The sequence below is a fragment of the Eurytemora carolleeae genome, unplaced genomic scaffold, assembly GCF_000591075.1.
Source record: "Eurytemora carolleeae unplaced genomic scaffold, Eaff_2.0 scaffold361, whole genome shotgun sequence".
NCBI classification, from domain to species: domain Eukaryota; kingdom Metazoa; phylum Arthropoda; class Copepoda; order Calanoida; family Temoridae; genus Eurytemora; species Eurytemora carolleeae.
The window spans coordinates 166647-187751 of record NW_019396347.1 but is presented as its reverse complement, the minus strand read 5'-3'; the positions used below and the strand labels follow the sequence as shown (position 1 = coordinate 187751).

The window sequence follows — 21105 nt, the reverse complement described above, 5'->3', positions numbered from 1 at the left end:
TTAAGGAAGGATTAGAACAATAATGTAAACCTTTTTCAATCAGTCTTTTGTTAGTTATTGCAACATTTTTCAAATTATGAAACGTCACAAAACTCAGATACATAAATACTTTATTATACTTTTTGAACGATAGTTAAATTTTTAAAAAATAAATTTTCCATCGTAATCATTTTTAAATTCAATGTTATGGATAAATTTAATTCCTAGTTTCATATTTTATATTCAATGCAAAAATTTTCCAGAGTTGAGCAGAACAAAATGGCGGTGGTGAAAGCCGTAATTCTTATTGCGGGCCCACAGAAAGGGACAAGGTTATAATTCAAATCAAAATCAAATTAAATATTAAAAAAACAATCAAATTTTTTGTAATTATCGAAAGCGGCTTTTTTATTGGTTGAATTCTGGAATGAAGTTAATGGACAAGGATAAATATGACAATTTTACAGAGAGATCTTTTATTTTCCAGGTTTCGTCCATTATCCCTTGATGTGCCCAAACCTTTGTTTCCTGTTGCTGGTATACCAATACTTCAACACCATATTGAAGCTTGTGCCAGGTCAGTTTACCGGTATTTAAGATGCTCTGTTTTTTTTAATAAGATACATCAAAGAAATAAACGTTCAATCAATCAATCAAAGTCAGTTTCTCATTCAACAAACATAAATTTTAGAATACGAGTTTGGGACTGGTTTTCAAATTGGCATTTAATTTTAAGAGTGCTATAAAAAATCCCATAGTTTGTTATGTAATTTGATCAGGAAAAGACAAAAAAAAATCTTTTGTTTTTTAAATCTTATTTAAAAATTAGTTTAATTCTTTTATTGAATTAATATTAGAATTCTATATTTTCGCCCCGATGTGCACTGTAAATATGCACATATTTTAGTGTTCCTGAGATAAAGGAGATCCTGGTTCTAGGGTTCTAACCTGCTCATGATCCTTCATCTTGTTTATATTGTTTAGTGTTCCGGAGATCAAGGAGATACTGGTTCTAGGGTTCTATCCTGCTCATGAGCTCTCCACCTTTATCCAGGAGATGTCAGAGATCCACTCCTCCACTTCCATCAGATACCTACAGGAATATATACATAACGAATATTATACAATTTAAATTCGAAATCTGAAAAACGAATATTATACAATTTAAATTCGAAATCTGAAATTCTTGAAAACGCCAACGTTGCTAATTTCTCGCATGAAACCTTCATTTGCTAATCCTTATATTTTTGCCACCTGATTTTGTAAACCTTTGAGTTTTCTAACTATGCTATTTGAAGGTCTACGCAAAAGGTTTCTGCAATATAAGAGTTAGGAACTAAGAGCTTGTGACTAAATTTCATTTTCTGATTGGTTGGATAATTTGCATTTCTTATTAACTTTCGAGATCTATCATAACAATTCTTGGTATTGTTTTTTTTTTCATAACCTTGGGTGTAAAATGGATGTCTAATTTACTTCATTTTTTTTTACATCGTTTGCATTCCAATCTGATCTTTTTTTTCCTCAACGCTAAAATTCTTAACTTTTCTAACAAATGAAGAGAAAAAAATTATTATTTTACAGAAAATATATTCCTCTTTACATTTGGTTCCCTTTGGGGCCTAAATTTTGACATTTTCAAGTATTTTTTATGTATAATTATCATGTTGTTCATGATATATAATGTTAGGAGTATTCTCCCTTGGGAACAGCTGGAGGAATATATCATTTCAGAGATCAGATCAGAGCTGGTAATCCAGACGCTTTCTTCGTCATGAATGGAGATGTTTGCGCGGACTTTCCATTGAAGGTAGAATATATTTATTTGTTTACTTTTCAGTACGTTTTTAGTCGTGTTTCCATTCATGTGCTCATCATTAAAATCATTCATTTATGCATGCATTCATTTATTATGTATTCATCTTTTTCATTCTTTTCTTCATTTATTTATCTGTTCATTCATTCATGCATTCATCCTGTCATTCATAGTTTCAATATTCATCTCGAGTTTAATATGAGGATAGTAGGAAGTCCCTAAAACCCTGCTTGAATGATTGATAGAGATTCGTTTTTAATAATTTAGACTTAATTCATTCATGATTTGAATGCATTCATTTATCTATTTACATTTTTTATTAATTAAAACAGACTAATTCATTTATTAATGCATTATTCAAACTTCAACCAGCCTTGCTTTCATATATTCATTCTAGCAAACTTTAATATTTTTTTTGTTTTTCAATTCATGCATTCATGCTTTTATTATTGTTTTTTTTAGTTCCTAATGAAAGATCACTTTAATTTACTTTCAAAGTCCCTTTACTATTGTAACTTTCTTGAGTTAATTTCCATTTCTCTTGTTACCATACTTTCTCTACACTGGTTGGTATTGACAGAACCTGTCAGTATCTGGAAAGTGTGTTGCTGGTTTTAAGGCAACCTGCCTTTTAACTTGACTCTTGCCTAGCCCTCCACAATGTGCCAGTGACGCCATGCCAACCATAATAGTGGTGCGGTTAGATAAGAGCTTAACCCTGATTTTTATGGATGGATGGTTGATCATTATATTTATTTATTTTGTTCAGCCGATGCTTGAGTTCCACCAAGGGAAGGTTGACTGTATTGCTACAATGATGGGAACTGAAGCTACACGACAACAATCGGTTAATTTTGGTTGTATTGTAGAGGATAAGAATACACATAGGAAAACAAACATTCGGTGAACAGGGAGGAAAATAGGTTCATTTTGGTCAATTTTGGTTTTTTTCCACTAATTTTGATTAATTTTGATTGTATTGTAGAGGATAAGAATATGCACAGAAAAACAAACTTTTCAAAGGAAAGTGTTTGTTGATTTTGGTTAATTTTGATTTTTAATCTTGTTTGATTTGTATTGTAAAGGATTAAATATGCTGCAACACGTACACATCTTTTTTACATTTTTATTTTTTACTTTTTATTTATAACAATATTTTTTAAATAGTGATATGATAGCAGATGCAAATATTTTTACATTTCTATATTTCTTGTTCTAAAAGCTGAAAGGTAGGAAATGAAGCCTTTATTTGATGGAGTTTGTAAATGCCAGAAATGAGTGGAAAATCGGGGGTTAATTTTTAAAAATGTAAGTCACTTTGGTATGTGTTACTTTATTTGACCAAACTTTATAAAGATTGGTCATGATTTTTTTGTGAATAACAATGCCAATTATGAATAAATGTTTGTTTGGTTAACAGTATTCTTCACTATGTGGAAAAGCCTGAAACCTATGTGTCTACCTTGATCAACTGCGGAGTGTATATATTCTCGCAGCAGATTTTTCAAATGCTACAGGTACCATATATAAATTAGTAATCCCTGTCTGTCTGTCTCTGTTTTGTTTGGATATCTCAGGAATCCCGTGACCGATTTGCCTCAAACTTTGGTTGGGAGCTCTGTAGAATCAAGGGGATTTTTTAAAACTTGGTTTTGAATTTCTAAACTGAGTGGATTGACTTTTGTAAAGAAAGTTTAGTTTCCAGGCAACGCTGGGTTCCCAAGCTAGTAGTAATTTCTAGTTATTTAATATACGTGACGTTTAAGCTGTAATCTAATAGTCCAAATTAGTATTAGTGTTCATTTTAAAAAAATTTCTTTCCCGGTAACCTCGGTCTGACCTAAATGTTTTCAAACCTAGATCTTGAATTAGGTTTAGGATACCCTTTAAATCGGTTTCCGTTAGTTCAGGTTCCAAAAATAATCATGATTAAAAGACATTTTTTTCAGACAATATTTCAAGCAAAGCAGACGGAGTTTTACTCGGGCCTTGATGGGAAGAAGGACGCCGTGTTTGAAAAGGACGGACGGGACGCAATCTGGCTGGAGAAGGACGTTATGGTCCCGTTAGCGGGGACTAATACGTCCTATGTGTACTTGGTGAGAATAAATTGACTAGATTGGCCTGTCATATATTTAGAATTACCTCGCCAAGGCCGAGGAGAACATTTTGTTTAGGATAGTGCTTACCCTAGCAAGTGAACTCCTGTACGATGCAAACTCTACACTAAAATGCACTTTGCAATTTATACACTGCACACTGCACTTTGCATATGATGCTCTTTTTTCAATAATACCCGGCCTTTCATTTGAATTTTGTTTAATACCCTTTAATTTCATTTTTTCATTATACTCTTATATTTCGTTTTCATAACAAACCTAAACTTCAGTGGTTAATATAATTCACATATGTTATAACCCCCTAGTAAGATTTTTTTTTTTACATTTTTACTTCAATGGATATGGGTACCATTAAACTTATTTTGCCCATCAACGGCATTTTTATGTCTCTTAACATATTTGACGTACCTATTGAATCCTGTAAACATTCAAGTCGGATATGATTCACTAACCCAAGCTGACTTTGTAGAGTGGCGAGTAGCTTAACCCTGGACGGTGTCGTATCGTTTGCACTAATGATTGATCGGACTAATTTACATTTGCACTAACGTTCATTCGGACTAACCTTTTATTTGAGGGTTAGGTTAGGACAATTTCTGGGCCAAGCGCTGCGGCTAGGACAGGCTAGGGGGCCGGGCGCTGCGGTCACAAGTGTTACTGATCAGATGACTTTAATTGCAAAAGTACGTTAGTTCAATCGGACATTAGTGCAAACGAAATAGCATCCGCTGGACCTCAACGTGACAAAGCCTACAGGACATGATAAATTGACTATTATAGGTTGAATTATAATAATTATAATAATTCTGCACACGGTAATGGTATAACAAAGGTGGATATAGGGGTGAAAATTGAAGCAATGGCCCACCCCTGCTTCCCCCATTAGGGTGGAGCTACAGAAAATGGAGAGAAAAAAAAACCTTGTAAATTCCTGTATCCCTCAATGTGGTAAGGGTTTAGAGTTTGTAATAAAAATCCACAAGTTGTATTTTTGACCCTTCAATGTTAATTTCTACCTGGAAAAAAGTGATGTTAGAAAATGCGGTAAATTCTGCAAGTAAAAGATCACTTAAGATTATAATTTAAAATTACTGTTTAGACCAACAATTGGTGGAGTCAGGTGAAAACTGCTGGAAGCGCTATCTATGCTAACCGGCATTACTTAAACTTGTATAGAAATAACTATGTAGGAAGGCTGGCTCAGGTTAGTTAATGTCGTCGTTTATTTTTAGTGTAATTTTTTGTTCCTTTTTTGTAGAGAGAAGGAAAAGTGACGGAATGTCATAGTAAAAGTTCATAAAAATGTTTCCTTTTTTATATTTTACATACTTGTTATATGTCATGTTTTCTTATATATACCCTGGGCCCAAATTTAATGAATTTGAGGGATTGCTGAACTGCATGTCTCCAGTTCAAATTTGAATCACCGATTTTTCTTCTAATTTTACTAATTTTCTAATCTAATGGCATATTTCTTGTATTTTTTATTTTTTTTTAAGGATAGAAAAAAAGGTCCGACAATTATCGGGGATGTTTTTATTCATTCTACAGCTAAAGTAGATCCATCTGCAGTAATAGGTTGGTTTTTTATTGCTACCTTTTTTCAGAACTAAAGAATGTTTGAATTCTCCTGTTAATTATGACTCTTGTAGGTTGGAGTAATAATGAAGGGGACTGGAGTAAGGTAGAAAAGTACTCAAATAAGTGTACCTCTTGTATTAGGTTGGAGTAGTATAGTAGAGGACTGGAGTAAGGTTGGTAGAAAAGTACACCAATAACTTTACCTCTTGTGTTTGGTTGGAGTAGTATAGTAGTGGACTGGAGTAGGGTAGAAGGTACTCCTACTAACTCTAACCCTTGTATTAGGTTGGAGTAGTATAGTAGGGGACTGGAGTAGGGTAGAAGGTACTCCTACTAATTCTAACCCTTGTATTAGGTAGGAGTAGTATAGTAGGGGACTGGAGTAGGGTAGAAGGTACTCCTACTAACTCTAATCCTTGTATTAGGCTGAAGTAGGGTAGAAGGTACTCCTACTAACTTTACCTCTTGTATTAGGTTGGAGTAGTATAGTAGGGGACTGGAGTAGGGTAGAGGGTACTCCTGATGATCCAAACCCAAACAAACCTTTCGCAAAAATAGAAAACAATCCTCTGTTCAACAGTGCAGGTTTATACTATCTCTATAATAAAACCAAACATTCATATATATGTTCCCTCTGGCCGGCCAAACTGCTGGACCGAATCCTAATATTGCTTCTCAATAATTTTATAATTTTAGGTCAAATGAATCCTTCCATAACGATCCTCGGAGGTCACGTAATAGTTCCTTCGGAGGTTATTATCCTCAACTCTATAGTTTTACCACACAAGGAACCACAACTTTACCGTCTTTACCGTGGATTCCCAAAAATCGTCCAAAGCTTGGCAAAAAAATTGTTTTTCCCGCCAGGAAATATTATCTGCAAGGGATAATAAACTATCGCTTATTTATCAAAAGTTCATTAGGTGTCAGATCACCCTTTTTAATTTTTACAAAGAGTTTTATCTCTTTCGTCTACATATTTATGGCGTTAAGTTTAAGTTCATTTTGTTGAAAATTTATGTCTCTGGTCTCTGTCTCTGGTCAATGGTCGTGATGTTTTGGAGTTTTCAGCTGGGACCAGAATTAATAATCAAAAAGAACTGTAGTGCAGAGAAGTATACAAGTACAAGTCATTAGCGAGAAATGATTTAATTACGTAGACATAACTTCTCTGTAACTTGATCTGGAACAAAATATAAGAGGTTGAACTACGTCTGCTCGCTTTTCATTAAACCTGGTTCCTAAGCTTTTTAAAATAAGTTTTTTTTTCAAGTTGTGTGAATTGCAGGAGTTAAGTGGCAGCTACAAGAACCAAATAATTCTGTGATTTATACACTATTTATGTTGAATTGGCTGGGTTTTTTGAATTCACTGTTTTCGGCACTGTTGTTTCCTATGGTACAAACCAAAAAAAAAATTTGAAAGTTTTATTTTTAGAAATTTTAAGATTTATTATTTATATTTTGCACTCGTATGTTTTGTTCAAATAGGTTTCTATTTTCAGATAGAAAATGTCCCTTGGGCAGAATCCTTCTGATGTTGAAAAAAATACTAACGAACCCTACTTGGAGGCTGAAGAGATCGGCCTCGAGGTTCAAGAACCCAAGAAAGAAGAGGCTGTAATCCAACCTGAATTCGACAAGGCTGACCTCGAGGCCGAGATTCAGGAACTGAGGGACGAAAATCTTTATCTCTCTCAGGAATTCATTAAAAACAAACTAACTTTAAATCTTTATTGGACAAATGATATTTTTAAAGATTGAACTTTTTTTTTAACAAAAGCGATGAAAGTTTTGTCTAGGTCTATTACCAGATTGACAGAACACAAAAGCATTGAAAACTGACTTTTAAAACCCTATTATAGTTAGCCTATTCTCCTAATAACTATGCGTCCTTGTCATGTGGATAAATTTAGCGAAAGATTAAATTTCAAATTCGTGGGAAGCTCTAATTGTATTATACTAGTTCCACTATTTTGTTTCCGATTGAACAACTCTAATTTTTTCCAGAAAAAAAAGAGTTTAGATTAGTCTGCAAGTCTTCTCAGTTTACATTTCTTGTCATTTTGAAATATTAACTAAACCCCTCCCCCCCCCTTATTTCTGCAATGTTGTTTTTAATGTTTTGAACCACAGAATAATGATGTTATGAAGAGCTTGAAGAAAGAGAACAAGAGGTTAAGGAAAATTATCCGCCTGAGCAAGAAGGACGCGGAGCGGAAACAGAAGAAGAGAGAAGAGAAACATTCAGAAAAGAGAAAGGATGAAATCGAAGAAATACTGAAGGTAAAAACGTTTAAAATAAATTATTCAATTTTAAATGAGCAGTGTTCATATACTGTTAATGTGAAGGAAAAACTCCGAGAGCATATATATGTTCCGTAGAAAATTTCAGAAGGAGTGGGGGGACATTTAAAGAGGGGGTTATGCTCTTGAAAAATCATTTGTATTTCCCGACCACTTTTTTTAAATGTTTTCTGATATGTATGTTTTTTAAGAGATTTTTTTTGCAGAACTGGGAAAAAATTATAAATTTTCGGACAAACAAGATGAAAGAACTGTCCATCTTTTCATTTTTTTCCCAGAGCGTTAAAAATCTTTTTTTCTTGAAAATATATTCCTCTAGATGTTTCCCCTATTTAACTATTTTTATCTAGGAATTGGTGGACAAGAAGCTAGAAGAGGTTAGGAAGAAGATTGCAGAATTAGAGGAGGTGACAATTATTAAATATTTTTATTTTAAATTGGGAGGTTGGGGGCAGGATATCTTTAGAAGTTTATGACATCCCTACCCCGTTTCTTCAGAATCGGGCGAATACAAACAAAAGATCCTCTTTGCGTATTTGCCTGGGCATTAAATGAGTAAAATAGACGCATTTGATTGTTTTAGGCGATAGAATCTCACGCGGTTAAGTTAGAAGAGCTGGAGGTCTCATTACGTCAAAACATCCTGGCGGAGGTTCAAGGGATGGTGGCCTCTATGGTGAGGGAGCGTATGTCTTCCATGAACGCTGACCTCAAGAATAAGATCATTGACCTCGAGGATAAGGAGAAGGTGCACGCCAAGACGACGGAGGACGCAATGTTTAGATTGGAGTTAGTCACGCGTAAACTGGAAATGATTGAAGGAGAATTTGAGAACGTGAAGCGTAAAATTGGATTTTATCTTCTCAGCGCCGCGGAACCAGCAGCGGTTGAGTCCCCACTGAAGAAGATTAAAAGATTGTAGAAGTTGTCATATTCGGTTGAAAAATTTAGAACATCTCTGTGATACTAGAAATGTGAGCTTCTCAAAAATGTACCGTCTTTTCTGTCTAAACAACTACTCAATGATCTCAATCTAAAGATGTATTTTTGATAAAAGATTTTAATTATTTCAGATTTAAGAATGAGCGGTGTACCACCCCTAGATCTTCTGAACCCAGCTCTAGTCCCACCTCATCCAGGTTCATTCTGGCAGGAATGTCCAGATGTTAACTCCGGGTACCCTTACTACTGGAACACCTTGACTAACCAGGTATATTAGGACAGCCCCCCCCCCCCTTCCCTTAGTTAACAAAAAATGATAAATGAATGATCTTTTATCGAGGGGTGTATATTTTCTTTAGATAATTCCCCCCTAGAAAATATTTTTTTTGGAAGATATATGTGTTTTATATAGTCTTCTGAAAAAGAGTCTAGAACATTTTATATTTTTCATTAAGATTGCTTATTGCTGTACACAATTGTTTTATAATAGATGTTTTTCGCTGAATTACGGTAAATTTATGAATACTAAAAATTCAAGGCGCTTCGCGCCCTACTTTCTAGCCTCATCTTCTAAATTAATTGTGAACAATGTTCTCTTTGTGTACATCGTAAAACAAAACAAAAATAATTCGCGGATTTTCACAAAAAAATTAGTGGATTTTCAAAATTTTAAAAAATTTAATGAAGATTGAATTTTGATTGAGACAAATATTTAAAATTTCAATCATTCATAAACCTTCCCTGGGGTCCCTAGATGTCCCACAAACAATTTGGACCCGATCGGTTCAGCCGTTTTGACGTTTATTGGATACAAACAAACAGACAGACAAGCCAAATTTATATATAGATTGGAGGAAAATTTAAAAAACCCTCCCCCGGGCGGGGTGGGGTTTAATATTTGAAAATATATACATCTGCTTTTTTCCCATTAGAATCGCTTGGTAAATTTATTCTCTTGCTCTCTAGGTTGTATGGGAGATCCCCCCTGAAATGATACAATACCGCCACAGTTTACTCGCCCTTCCGCCACCAAACCCACCTCCGCCACCAACCTCGGTTCTCAAGGACAACATTCCTCCATCCTCGTTAGTTTGTGGTTATGATAGTGAACCGGAGCCGGAGGAAGATGAAGTTCCGGCGGAAACAATAGAGGCTGATCCAGAGTTTATTGGTCCCCGGGTTCCGAGGGCGGAGTCTGATCCGCCGCCTCTTGGAGCGGAGGATTTAAAACAAAACGAGTACAAGACTAGTTCTGAAACTTACACAGCATCTCAAAACAACCTGGAGAACGAAAACTCGAAAGGTATTTTGCTATTTACTATTCAAAAAGCAATATTTTGGACCTCATTCTTTAATTCCTTCCTTCTTTTACAGCACTTTAACATTAAGTTGAATAAAAAATTAATAGATGCGTTTTTTTCCGGATTTCATCGTCTTATCTAAAAGAATTTGACATATATTCAATAAACTATATTCTCAGGTGCTATATGGGGGGGCCGCCCCCCCTTGTTGCGCCTCTGTCTAGTTTTAAACATTTTAATTCACACGGAAGACGATAAGTCTTTTTTACTACTTATTTATGCTTTTCTTCTATTTAAATGTTGTTGTAATCTTCTAGAGGATCAGTGTACTACCAACGGAGATTCCGCACCTGTTAACGGAGAAGGACAGCCTCGTCAGTTAGACGATTCCATGGAGGATATTATGTCAAAGATAGAGGCTGAACAGCCTCCAGACTATCAGGTAAGTTTATCTACTCAGTAATTCATTGGAACTTAAATGGAATAGAATAAGTCTGATTACTGAGAATTGAGGATTTACCGCAATAATAATTATAATATTAACGAAAACGAATAAATAGATAGTTATGATAACAGATAATAAAATTATAGAGAATGTCCATAACCTTTCATGTTAAGATGAATGGGGGAAATGTTCATGTGGATCCATCAAGTTCTGGAGTCCCCCCTTCCCCTGCTGGTGTGCTCCTCCCTCCTCCTCATCCCTCACACGTCTTTGCTCCCCCTCCCCCGCCACCCGGTCAACCTACAGCTCAACAACCAACAGGTATAAAAGAAAATTAACTCGAAATGTGCGTCCTATTCCTCTTATTAGCTGGCAACCTTGATCAATATTCTCGGTTGAATGAAGAAATGATATTTTTAGATTTTGGAGTACATTTTATTTTTTAAATGTTTCTAGAACTGTCAAAAACGTTTCACTTGAAAACTAATTTTGTTCTCCCTTTCCAGCGGTAAATCCCCTGAAATATCCTTAAAAGAATTTTTTTAATTGGAGGGAAGGTATTCTTTTTTTTAACAAGAAATACTTGCTCTTGTACCAAATCTGAATTGAAATAAGTTTAAATGTTTTTTACATTTTGAATGTTCAGGTCTGAGCTCATTTTCACTACTCAGCTCCTACTCAGACTCTGATCAATCAGATAGTGATTCAGAGGATATTCAGGGATATAATCAATCAATTAGATATCAAGGTTACTGATCGGTCAAATAATTTTTAAAATAATGTCAAATAATTTTGAAAAAATTATTAAGACATAAAATAGTTGTCCAGGTTGATCTTTATCTTATTTTTTTTTTAATTCTTTATTCTAACTTTTAGAAATGAATTTATTTTTCTTTTTTTAATTTTAAAGTGTTTTACACAGTTTTAGTGAAATAACCTTAATTTTCATGATTGATGATTCAGGAGGTAAAGGCCTCCTCAAAGCTGAAGCCTGTGACCGGTCAACTCGACTCCTCGGGCAGGAAAGAACCAAATAAAACGAAAAGGAATTTAAAGAATTTTAAATCAGAAATTATTTCATGCAACAAAAAAGTCATATGAATCCATTTAAAAAAAATTTGATTTTTTTCAATATCTACTTATTCCTGAAAAAGGCGCATGGGGTCATTTTATATGCTAGTTGACTTTTTATGTCTTTCCAAAAAATCCCTTGCAACTCGGAATATGTGAGCGCAAAGGAACTGATTTCTTGCCTTCAACTCAATTTTCTTGATCTTTATATTTTTGTAATCTGAAGTCTAAAACCCTAGATATCTCAAAATATAAACTCTGCTAGATCAAATAGTCAAAGTTTGAAATATTTATGGTTATTGTAAAGAAATCTGAAGGTTTGGAGCAAGTAAACCAGTCGTATTATTGAATATAAAAACTCATAAACGAGGAAGGGTCGAACTGTCGTGAGAGAGGAGAAACTGTTATTAAAATTTGAAAAACTTGTTTAATTTTGTTTTATTGCCAGAATATTCTTCCCATCAAGCGAAAGCTGGCAGACAGCTGAACAGAAAGCTGCTCTAGACAGCTACAAATCTGAACATCAGGTGGAGACAGCTGGACAGCATCAAATTCAAGCTGTCAAGGAACCAACAGCCGTCAACAGCAGAAAGCGACGTATTGCACTTCCCGGTATTAAAAGAATTTTTACAAAATAAGTATTTTTTTTTAATTTAAAAATATTGAGTAAGTTTTTCTATTTTTCGGATTCAGGGTCCGAATTTAATGAATTGGAGAGAGGTCGCTAAACTGCCTAGTACTGGTTCATGCAAATCCTGAATTTTAGATTCAAAATTAAAGGTTTATGAGGATAAGAATCGGTGATTCAGGATTTGAACCGGCTATATGTATTAGGGAGTTAAGACCTCTCAAATTCATTAAATTCGGTACCAAATCATTTGTTTTTAGCATAATTATTTTTATGCTTTATCATCACGAATTGACGTACTTCATAAAAAAAACCTATAAAAAAATTATTTTTTTAGGAGAAGGGTAGAATTTTTTTTTTCATCAAAAATTTCAATTGAATAAATTTTTTTCCAGTACGGATTTATTTTTTTATTTTTGATTATCTTCTATTTTCTGTATTTCAAGTTTCAACTAATTATAATTCAGGAGGAAGGTTTAATAAGAGCAGTGAAGTAGAAACTGAGAAACCGCAGTCCTCAAATCCTGATCTCAAGGAAATATTTTAATTATTTATAATAAAGAACAAAGAAAAAAATTCTGAAGTTAGTTATGATTTTAACAGGAACTTCTTTGACTTGCATCTATTTCCCGGGGTGAACCAGAAAACTATGGAATAGGAAAACGACATTAAAGCAGTATTATGGAGTATTTGATGTTGCAAATGATTTTACTAAATGTAGCTTAAAAATCACTGATTTATTGAAATGGTTTGTTTACGCTGCCCAATTGCTGTGTCCCATGTTCGAGTTTAATAACTTAAATCGTATATCGAGTTTTCTGGTTCTCCCAGCGCAAATTTAAATATCTCATGCCACAAGGATACAAAATACATGGCAGAAAAAATTTTCTTTCTATAAAAAGATTCATAGGTCAAGGAGCTTTTGGGTCTTTCTAAGCTTCTTGAATCACCATCATCGCCATTTTAAATCGGGTAGTCCCTGTTTAGAACAATCTACCTTGAAAACAATACCAACTGTAAATTGGTTTAAAAGTGAGAACTATCTTTCTTTAAAAAAGTATGTGAATAATAATAGAAATATTGTTTTTGTAGAGCAAATACGCTGTACAGTTCGTTAAATCTAGTACAGTACTCCCTGGTAAGTGAAAAGTATAAAATTACGGAAAATCGTTACGAATACCTACATTACCTTTGAGAATTAGTAAAGTCATTTCAAGATTGTTTATGTGGTCTGATTTTGATTTCATTTCATTTCATTTCATTTCATTTCATTTCATTTCATTTCATTTCATTTCATTTCATTTCATTTCATTTCATTTGATCTGTGTAAAAACATGAAAAAAAAAACTGGCGGGGTCGGTCACTTACAAAATAAAACCAATTTTGTATATTTTTTTTTAAAAATTTGAAAGTTGTACCATGGTTGTTGGAAAAAAATATTGTTTTACATAGTGTAATAAATTGAACTTTTTGGAATGATAAATAAATTTTCGAGATGAAGTTTAGATAAAGTAACGTAAGATTGCAAGTATCCTTTTTGAAAATTATATTCCTAGTAATCTCAACAGATCTTTTTTACCTAAAAAGCCCGGCGTTGCCCGTGAAAAAAAAAATTGAAGAAAAAAATTGGAATTTTTTAGCCTATAACACCCCTCGGCCACCAATGAGCGTCCACACAAAATTTCAGCCCAATCTGTCCAGCCGTTTGACCGGCTATAGGCAAAATATATATATATGAATTTCCTGTTTTATTATATAGAGAAGATATGAACAAGGAACAAGAACAATATGTTCAGGTTCTCTCGGAACAGAAGAGAATAAAGTAGAAGATAAGACGGAGAAAAGAAACGGAACCTTAAATCCTGGTTCCATATCACCACAGGAAGAGGAAGAAGAAGAATCTATAGGTATTTAATTTTCACTTTTTGGTCGCTTTCCGTTTTATACGGAACACCCTTAGCGTCATTGTTATTGTTTTTCGAATACTTAACAGACCTTCGCATTGAACAATGCACATCGATATTCAGTTCTATTTCTTTTGAGATTAGCTCATGGGCGACTGAGCAAAAACCTGCCAAAATATCAAATTTGTTTTGATATGATGATTGTTAAATTAACATTAATTATAAATTATTTTATTATTATTTTTTCATCCTTTTATCGCTGCATCTCTGTAACCTGGTTTTAATTTAGCTTTAAAATTACTTATTCTTGTATTGCTGTTAAATTTTTCCTTTGCCCTTGTCTCCTTGTATCCCTTTATGCTTGTGTCTATGTATTCTTGTATCCCTGTATCCGTTTATCATTGTATCCCGTCATCTTTTTATCCCTGTATTATTGTATCCTTTTACTGTATTCTTGAAATCCCTGTATAATTGTATCCTTTTACTCTATTCTTGAAATCCCTGTATCCTTGTACCCTTGTATCCATATATCCCTAAATATCTATCTATTTAATCTTATTTCCATCTACCCTTTTAGATATATATATATATTGTTATGATCGTTATATGTGCGTAAGCATTAAGGGAGCTCAGAACAGTCAGGTTCTTATATAACTCTCTCCAGTTTCTTGAGGCTGAACAGAACCCTGTGTGGAATAACATGGCAGTACATCCTACTCGAAAAAAAGAAAATAATAGTTTTGCCAGAAAGAACGAAAATGGAAACATAGAAAGTAATATCCTGATAGGTTGTGCACCATGCACTACAATAACAGTTTATACTCTGTGGGCTGCAAGGAAAAGATTGCTGTAGACGAGGCTGTATTCTGAAGCACTGTGTCCAAGATGAACTTACAAGAATCAAGATTTTTTTTGTCGAAAATATCCACTCCTTTCCTAACATTTCTTTTCCCTTTTTTCATTAATAAGGCGGAATTCTGACACAAAGAACATCCTCAGAATTTTCAATTATCTTTGTTTATCTTTATGCAGACGGATTAACTGAAGAGGAACTAGCTGAAGAGCTGGTGGAAAAACTTGAATTCTTTAAAGTTGGTGGAGAGAAAATATCAAGCCTCAAACTACTAGCTGTAAAAATAGAGGTAATACATACTCCAGGGGGTTTATCCCAACACCAACATCTTTGATGAGTTTAAAATTATAAAAATCTGCCAATAATGAAGTTTAAATCACATAACGAAATTATCACAATTTTTTTAAGTGAAAAGTTCTTTATTTCTAGACATTGTACAGTGCGTGGAGTGCTGGGGCACTTACTGCAAACTATCTCAAATTTTTCCTCGAAACGGCCCATAGACGAATCCGCCAAACGGAATTGGACCAACTCTGTCTTCACCCCTGGACTGTGAGATGGGACAGGTACAGTCCCTTTTCATACACTCTCAGTTCAACCTAGTCCATGTCGCATTAACTGTAAAATCAAACCTTGGAGAGCAAAATGTATTAAAAAGCTGGAATATGTTTCCAATCTGGAGATAAGAAGAAAATGGCACCGATCTGAGGGAATGCCGCAAACCATTCTCAAGATGGAGGCAGGTAATATCGAGGTTTGTACAACATTGTTATCACGTGGCGAACTATTTACAGTTAAAGCAAAAAATTGGTTTTCTTTTCTTATAATTATTTGTAGTGTTATCGAAAAATTAAAGAGCTGGAGTCACGGAAAACCAAACTGAATTATTTCATTATTAATTTATCCAACAGCCTTTTTCATTTTTCGCGAACATTTCCTTCCATTTGTTTTGCGTACAATTTTTCCGAGGCATAAAGTACAATGCTAATATCGCCTAAACTGTCTTGAGTATAATACTACTATTTAGATATCCCGAGATTTAGGTCACTGTACACTGTACATAGAGGATGGAAGATGGCTGAGCAATTTAACTTATTTTTTGCGACTTAATAATTAATTTGTGTCCTTCTAATAATTTGTTTAATTTAGGAAAGACCAACAGTACAGATTCAGAAACAGATTAACTGGAGAAATTACTTTCATCAATCCACATATTCATTCAGGTGTGTACTCAAACTATTTGTTTCATTGTGTACTCAAAACTATTTATCTAGTTGTGTACTCAAAACCATTCATTTATGTGTTTACTCAAAACCATTCATTTATGTGTGTACTCAAAACTTTATTTAGTAGTGGTGTAAAACAATTCATTTCGTTCTGTTCTTAATTCCATTCATTGAGGCGTGTTGTGTACTAAAAACCATTTATTTCGCTGTGTTCTCAAAACCATTGGTTGAGGCGTTCACTTAAAACCGTTCATTCAGATGTGTACTCAAAACCATTCTTTCATGTGTGTACTCAAAGCCATTAATACTGGTTTGTACTCAAAACCATTAATTTAGCTGTGTACTCAAATCCATTCATGTGAGGTGTGTTCTTATCTCCATTTATTTTGGTGTGTACTCAAACCCATTTATTCATGTGTGTACTCAAACTAGTTCATTCTCGTGTTTCCCCAATAACAGTCATTCAGTTGTGTACTAAAAAGCTTTCAAACCTAAACGGCAATAAACGACTGAGGATTTACAGAATAAGAGAAGTTCAGGAATTTATTTTAGTTTTTCCATCCCAACATCTGCTAGTTGTAAAGCGCCATATTTGTGTCTGTGTCTGGTTTTGAAATCTAATCCATGGAATTAAGAAATTAGGATATCTTCTTTATATTTTCTAAAGAAACCATGTTTAAGGATAAATGCTTTGAATTATTTCTTACTTTTCTACCCCCTTCGGGGGAGGAACGGAATTCATCCGAGGGGAAAAAATTTAAGAAAAAAGAGAGGAAAGAAGGGGAAAGAAAAAAAAAGAGGAAGAAAAGAGAAAAAAGGGGAAAGAAGAGAGAAGGGAAGAAAAACTATGTTAAAAGAAGAAGAAACATATTATCACTGTACTTTGAGTCTGGGAAAGAAAATTTAAAAGATATTTCTTTCCCTTTATTTCTGCATGGTGATATTATTATTTTCCCCAGTTGCTTAAGGGGAGAGGAAAAATCACGATTTCCCCAAAAATATTTAAAAGTTTCACCCATTGGCTATATGGGGAAGAAATCAGATATTTTAGAAAAGTTTTCTATATTTCCTTTATACTGAGAACTGAGTCTCATTTCCCAATTGTATTTTAAGTTCTAACGGAAGAAAATTAAAAGAATCTTCTAGAACCTTTACTCTAGCGCAGGCATACACTGCTTGGACTTAAAGACAGCTTAGTGTCAAACAAGATTTTTTCATTAACATTTTTTTACCTGCTAGTTTTGGCTCACACAGTTAACAAAACTTTTCTGGTGGAAAAATATAATATATTTTTTTCCTTAATAGAAATATCATGTTTTCCTTAATAGAAATATCATGTTTTCCTTAATAGAAGTTTCATTTTTTCCTTAATAGAAATATCTTGTTTTCCTTACTAGAAATTTCATGTTTTGCCATCATTTAAGAAGCTATTCTGTTGCCTACATTCATGACTGAAATAATTTGATAATTTCAAAAAATCTTAGGGGAGACCTGGTGTTTGACCTTTTAGGGCACCAAAACACTTCATTGTGAAACCAAAATTCAAAAAATCTCTCCGCAAGGGGGGCTAGCCCCACTGTAATCCCCCCGCCGCCACTAACTTCTTTAAAGTTTGCGCGGGCTGTGTCACCCTACTATAAAAACCTGATGTTTTGGTTGTGATTTTGGTGAAAATATATGATTAAAAAGGGGGGGGGGATTTGAATCTCAGAACTAATATACACCCCTGGCCCTGTGTAAGTTGGTAAAAAACGTGGCAAAAATTCTAAATGACTGTAAATTAAAGAGAACAATTGAGTGATTTAATGACTTAAAATAAGGTAAAATAAGTGATTTAGTGGCAAAAATAGCTAGTTTGCGGTAAAAAGCCAAAAAAAATGTTTCCCTACGAGGAAAGAAATTCATGACAATAATTCCAATGGGGGGGACAATTCATCTTCCAGTAAGAATATACTCCCCTGTATTTCTATTCTCTTTTACTGATTATTCAATTTCAATATTTTAGAACTAAACCCTCCCCCTCTACCCACGGATACTGGATACGCCCCTCCCCCACCTCCTTCCCCGCCCACACCTCCTCCAGGATCCCCGCCCACCCAGGACAACGTCCCTCAAGACATGGAACTGGATGATGAAGATGATGAGGATGATGGCGAGGACGAACTGCATCCTCTTCTGCAACCTCTTCCTCAACCCCAGCCTCAACCCCAACCTCAATCCCAGCCCCAACCTGAATTACCGCTGGAGGATCCAACAAATATGGATTCTGAGGCAACTTCAAATTTTACCGATGAACTAAGTTCTTTTTACTCAGAAATAGGTAATCGATTATTTGTTACAGGGTTACCCACAAAGGATGAGATGTTAATACCGACATAAAATTCTGTATTAAGATATACGATGGTGAATTTGCTCCAATGTGTGAAATATATTTTTAATGGTATTTCTTTTAATTTGATTTTGATCAACGAAAGAAACAAATATACAACTGCACGAAACCATTGAGGATAGAAAAAAATGGACTAAATTCCGTACAGTCGTCTGAGATCTCATTTTGTGGGCAACCCTGTAAGCAATAAAAACTTACTGTAAGCTTATACTTAAGTCCGATAATCTTTCTTGTATTGACTATATTATTATGATCATTTCCAAGCTTCTATCCCTTCTGTACTTCAACAACACATATTTTTTCATTTTTGTTTTGTAGTTTTGATTACAGTTGGACCCATAAAATTGTGGGAAGGAAGACGACTGTTCTACCCCACTTATGATTTAGAATAGTTCAATGAACATAAAACATGATAATCTTGCAGTGTGAACACCCCACTTCACTTAGTAATTTGATTGTTTACCTATTGATAAAACTATTTGCTTTATAACAACCTAAATAATATCGTCTTTATTTTCCACGGTTTTAGGAGCACTACTGTAGTTTTAATATGTATATCTGAACTCTTCTGGTATGTGTTTAGCATATGGATATTGGATACTAAATGCAAAAATGTTGCTAATTTCAACTGAAAGGGACTGTACGTGTAATTTTAAGTGACCCTTCATGCCAAGTTGACAATGCCTGATTTTACAACGGTATCCTTAACACTTTGTCTGATCAAGTTTGAGTTGAAGATATCTATGTTTTTGTTTATTTAAACTGTTCATTTTCATTTGCAATTTCTCTGTGACTGACGCATTTTTGCTTAAAAGAATCAATGGAGAAATTCACCGATATAAACACTTTTGATGCAGAAAAACGACGTTATTTTTGATTATATTAAGGTTTCAAGGGTACCTTTGTAAATCGGGCATAGATATGCTTGCATGGAGGGTAACTTAAAAATACGGTCACAGCTGAATGATACTGTATAAAATCTGGTTTCATTTTGGATCCCTAATTTACCAGATTCTTAATTCAAAAGAGAACTGGGATGTATATGTATAGCAGTAACCCGTCCATAGGCTGATGATAAAGGATTCTTCTAAGGCCTGCTACGAAAGTAGAACCTAACCATTTAAAAATCTGGTTTTATTTGTATTATCAGGTTTCTCGGATCCTGTTGAAACCCCTTCTGTCCCTGCTCCGCAGCAGATATCCTCTCCTAGCCGAGGTGCTAGAAGCATCTCCCAAGAGGAGCAGGAGACCCCTGTAGAGGAGGAAGGAGGAGGAGAGTATGAAGGAGCCCAGGGGGATTCTGCTCCTTCATCACCTGCACCTCATACAGAGGCTAAGAGAAGAAAAAAGGTAAAACCTTGTTTTCAACCCTTGCGTAAGGCAGCTGCTAAATCAAGAAAATAGTCAAGAGACGCATCATTATTTTCCAAATTATCATTATTTTCCAAATAATCATTATTTTCCAAATAATCATTATTTTCAAAATAATCATTATTTTCCAAAGAATAATCATTATTTTCAAAATAATCATTATTTTCCAAATAATCATTATTTTCCAAATAATCATTATTTTCCAAATAATCATTATTTTGAAAATATCATTATTTTCCAAATAATCATTATTTTCCAAATAATCATTATTTTCCAAATAATCATTATTTTCCGAATAATCATTATTTTGATTAATTTAAAGTTCGCAGTGAGATAAGATAAACATATCGGGTTTTTTTTAATTTGTCAGATTTGTTGGAGGAGAACATGTATAAATGTTGAACAATCATCCAAGCTTAAGATTAATCTTTAAGTTGAAGCCTCTATCTTTAGTTTATAAACCTCAAGACTATCAGCCCCCAACTCTTAAAGGGACTGATTGCGTACAATGAAAGAGAGTGTTGGCTAATTTTAATGATAAATTTTCCTTCAATCTTTGCTCCTGCTGCTACACAAACTCAGTTGAAATCCTAGGTTTCCTATTTATTGTTATTTCCTTAATTAGACTGATCACGTAGTTTTGAGTAATCATACGTTTATATGGATATGTTTGAATGTCTGATTCACAAAGATACCATTTAAACCTTGGACTGGTCAGGGATTAATGCATAATTGATAAAAATTGCTTCTCACTTCAAGGACACTTTTAGGAATCTGACTTGCCACGTCACTTGAAATTACGTCTTACAGTTCCTTTAAAGAGACTGAATAAGATCTATAATCTCTTAAACCTGTGTTTTGTTTAGGCTGTAAAAGTATCGAACAGCCTGTCTATGAAGAAGAAAGGGTTAAACAACATGCTGGCCAAGTGGCAAAACATCAACTAATTCATCAACTAGAGCTGGTGTCAAGTTATCTATTGTTTTCTTATAAACCTAAAACAATTATTTTTTAATAGAAAATCTAGAATTCAGAGAACTCTAAATAATTTGACCTTTATTTATATTTTCGTACAATTTAATTTTTGTCTCAATATTCATAACTAGTACATGTATTTTTAGTTCAGGAATTATTCAAATAAAAATCCTGTAATGTAATCTTTCAGACCTTACA

At 34.0% G+C, this 21105-nt stretch overlaps 3 protein-coding genes across 3 annotated transcripts; all 3 read left to right on the top strand.

The window, feature by feature from the left end:
- The first annotated feature begins 212 nt into the window (after window positions 1-212).
- LOC111701434 (mannose-1-phosphate guanyltransferase alpha) lies at window positions 213-7000 on the top strand. The gene is made up of 13 exons (XM_023472717.1): window positions 213-311; window positions 467-556; window positions 964-1078; window positions 1670-1789; window positions 2565-2683; window positions 3216-3312; window positions 3745-3894; window positions 5015-5119; window positions 5415-5493; window positions 5568-5599; window positions 5940-6081; window positions 6193-6284; window positions 6785-7000. The coding sequence occupies exons 1-13, from the start codon at window positions 226-228 to the stop codon at window positions 6821-6823; spliced, it is 1266 nt and encodes a 421-aa protein (XP_023328485.1). The 5' UTR covers window positions 213-225; the 3' UTR covers window positions 6824-7000.
- LOC111701439 (probable DNA double-strand break repair Rad50 ATPase) lies at window positions 6975-8876 on the top strand. The gene is made up of 4 exons (XM_023472723.1): window positions 6975-7196; window positions 7632-7781; window positions 8153-8209; window positions 8386-8876. The coding sequence occupies exons 1-4, from the start codon at window positions 7008-7010 to the stop codon at window positions 8722-8724; spliced, it is 735 nt and encodes a 244-aa protein (XP_023328491.1). The 5' UTR covers window positions 6975-7007; the 3' UTR covers window positions 8725-8876.
- Window positions 8867-21089, top strand: LOC111701436 (formin-binding protein 4). Its single transcript, XM_023472719.1, has 16 exons — window positions 8867-9012; window positions 9711-10047; window positions 10363-10487; window positions 10664-10811; window positions 11137-11210; window positions 11454-11512; window positions 12010-12173; window positions 12657-12724; window positions 13282-13327; window positions 13986-14096; window positions 15126-15235; window positions 15376-15512; window positions 16096-16169; window positions 18178-18492; window positions 19712-19911; window positions 20799-21089. The coding sequence occupies exons 1-16, from the start codon at window positions 8884-8886 to the stop codon at window positions 20877-20879; spliced, it is 2178 nt and encodes a 725-aa protein (XP_023328487.1). The 5' UTR covers window positions 8867-8883; the 3' UTR covers window positions 20880-21089.
- The last annotated feature ends 16 nt before the right edge of the window (window positions 21090-21105 follow it).

Coding starts and splice junctions, on each gene's coding strand:
- LOC111701439 (XM_023472723.1), top strand. CDS start 7,008: ATGTCCCTTGGGCAGAATCCTTCTGATGTTGAAAAAAATACTAACGAA. Junction 7,782..8,152: donor AAATCGAAGAAATACTGAAG/GTAAAAACGTTT, acceptor ATTTTTATCTAG/GAATTGGTGGACAAGAAGCT. Junction 8,210..8,385: donor AGATTGCAGAATTAGAGGAG/GTGACAATTATT, acceptor TGATTGTTTTAG/GCGATAGAATCTCACGCGGT.
- LOC111701434 (XM_023472717.1), top strand. CDS start 226: ATGCAAAAATTTTCCAGAGTTGAGCAGAACAAAATGGCGGTGGTGAAA. Junction 557..963: donor CATATTGAAGCTTGTGCCAG/GTCAGTTTACCG, acceptor TATATTGTTTAG/TGTTCCGGAGATCAAGGAGA. Junction 1,079..1,669: donor CTTCCATCAGATACCTACAG/GAATATATACAT, acceptor ATATAATGTTAG/GAGTATTCTCCCTTGGGAAC.
- LOC111701436 (XM_023472719.1), top strand. CDS start 8,884: ATGAGCGGTGTACCACCCCTAGATCTTCTGAACCCAGCTCTAGTCCCA. Junction 14,097..15,125: donor GGAAGAAGAAGAATCTATAG/GTATTTAATTTT, acceptor ATCTTTATGCAG/ACGGATTAACTGAAGAGGAA. Junction 18,493..19,711: donor TTCTTTTTACTCAGAAATAG/GTAATCGATTAT, acceptor TTGTATTATCAG/GTTTCTCGGATCCTGTTGAA.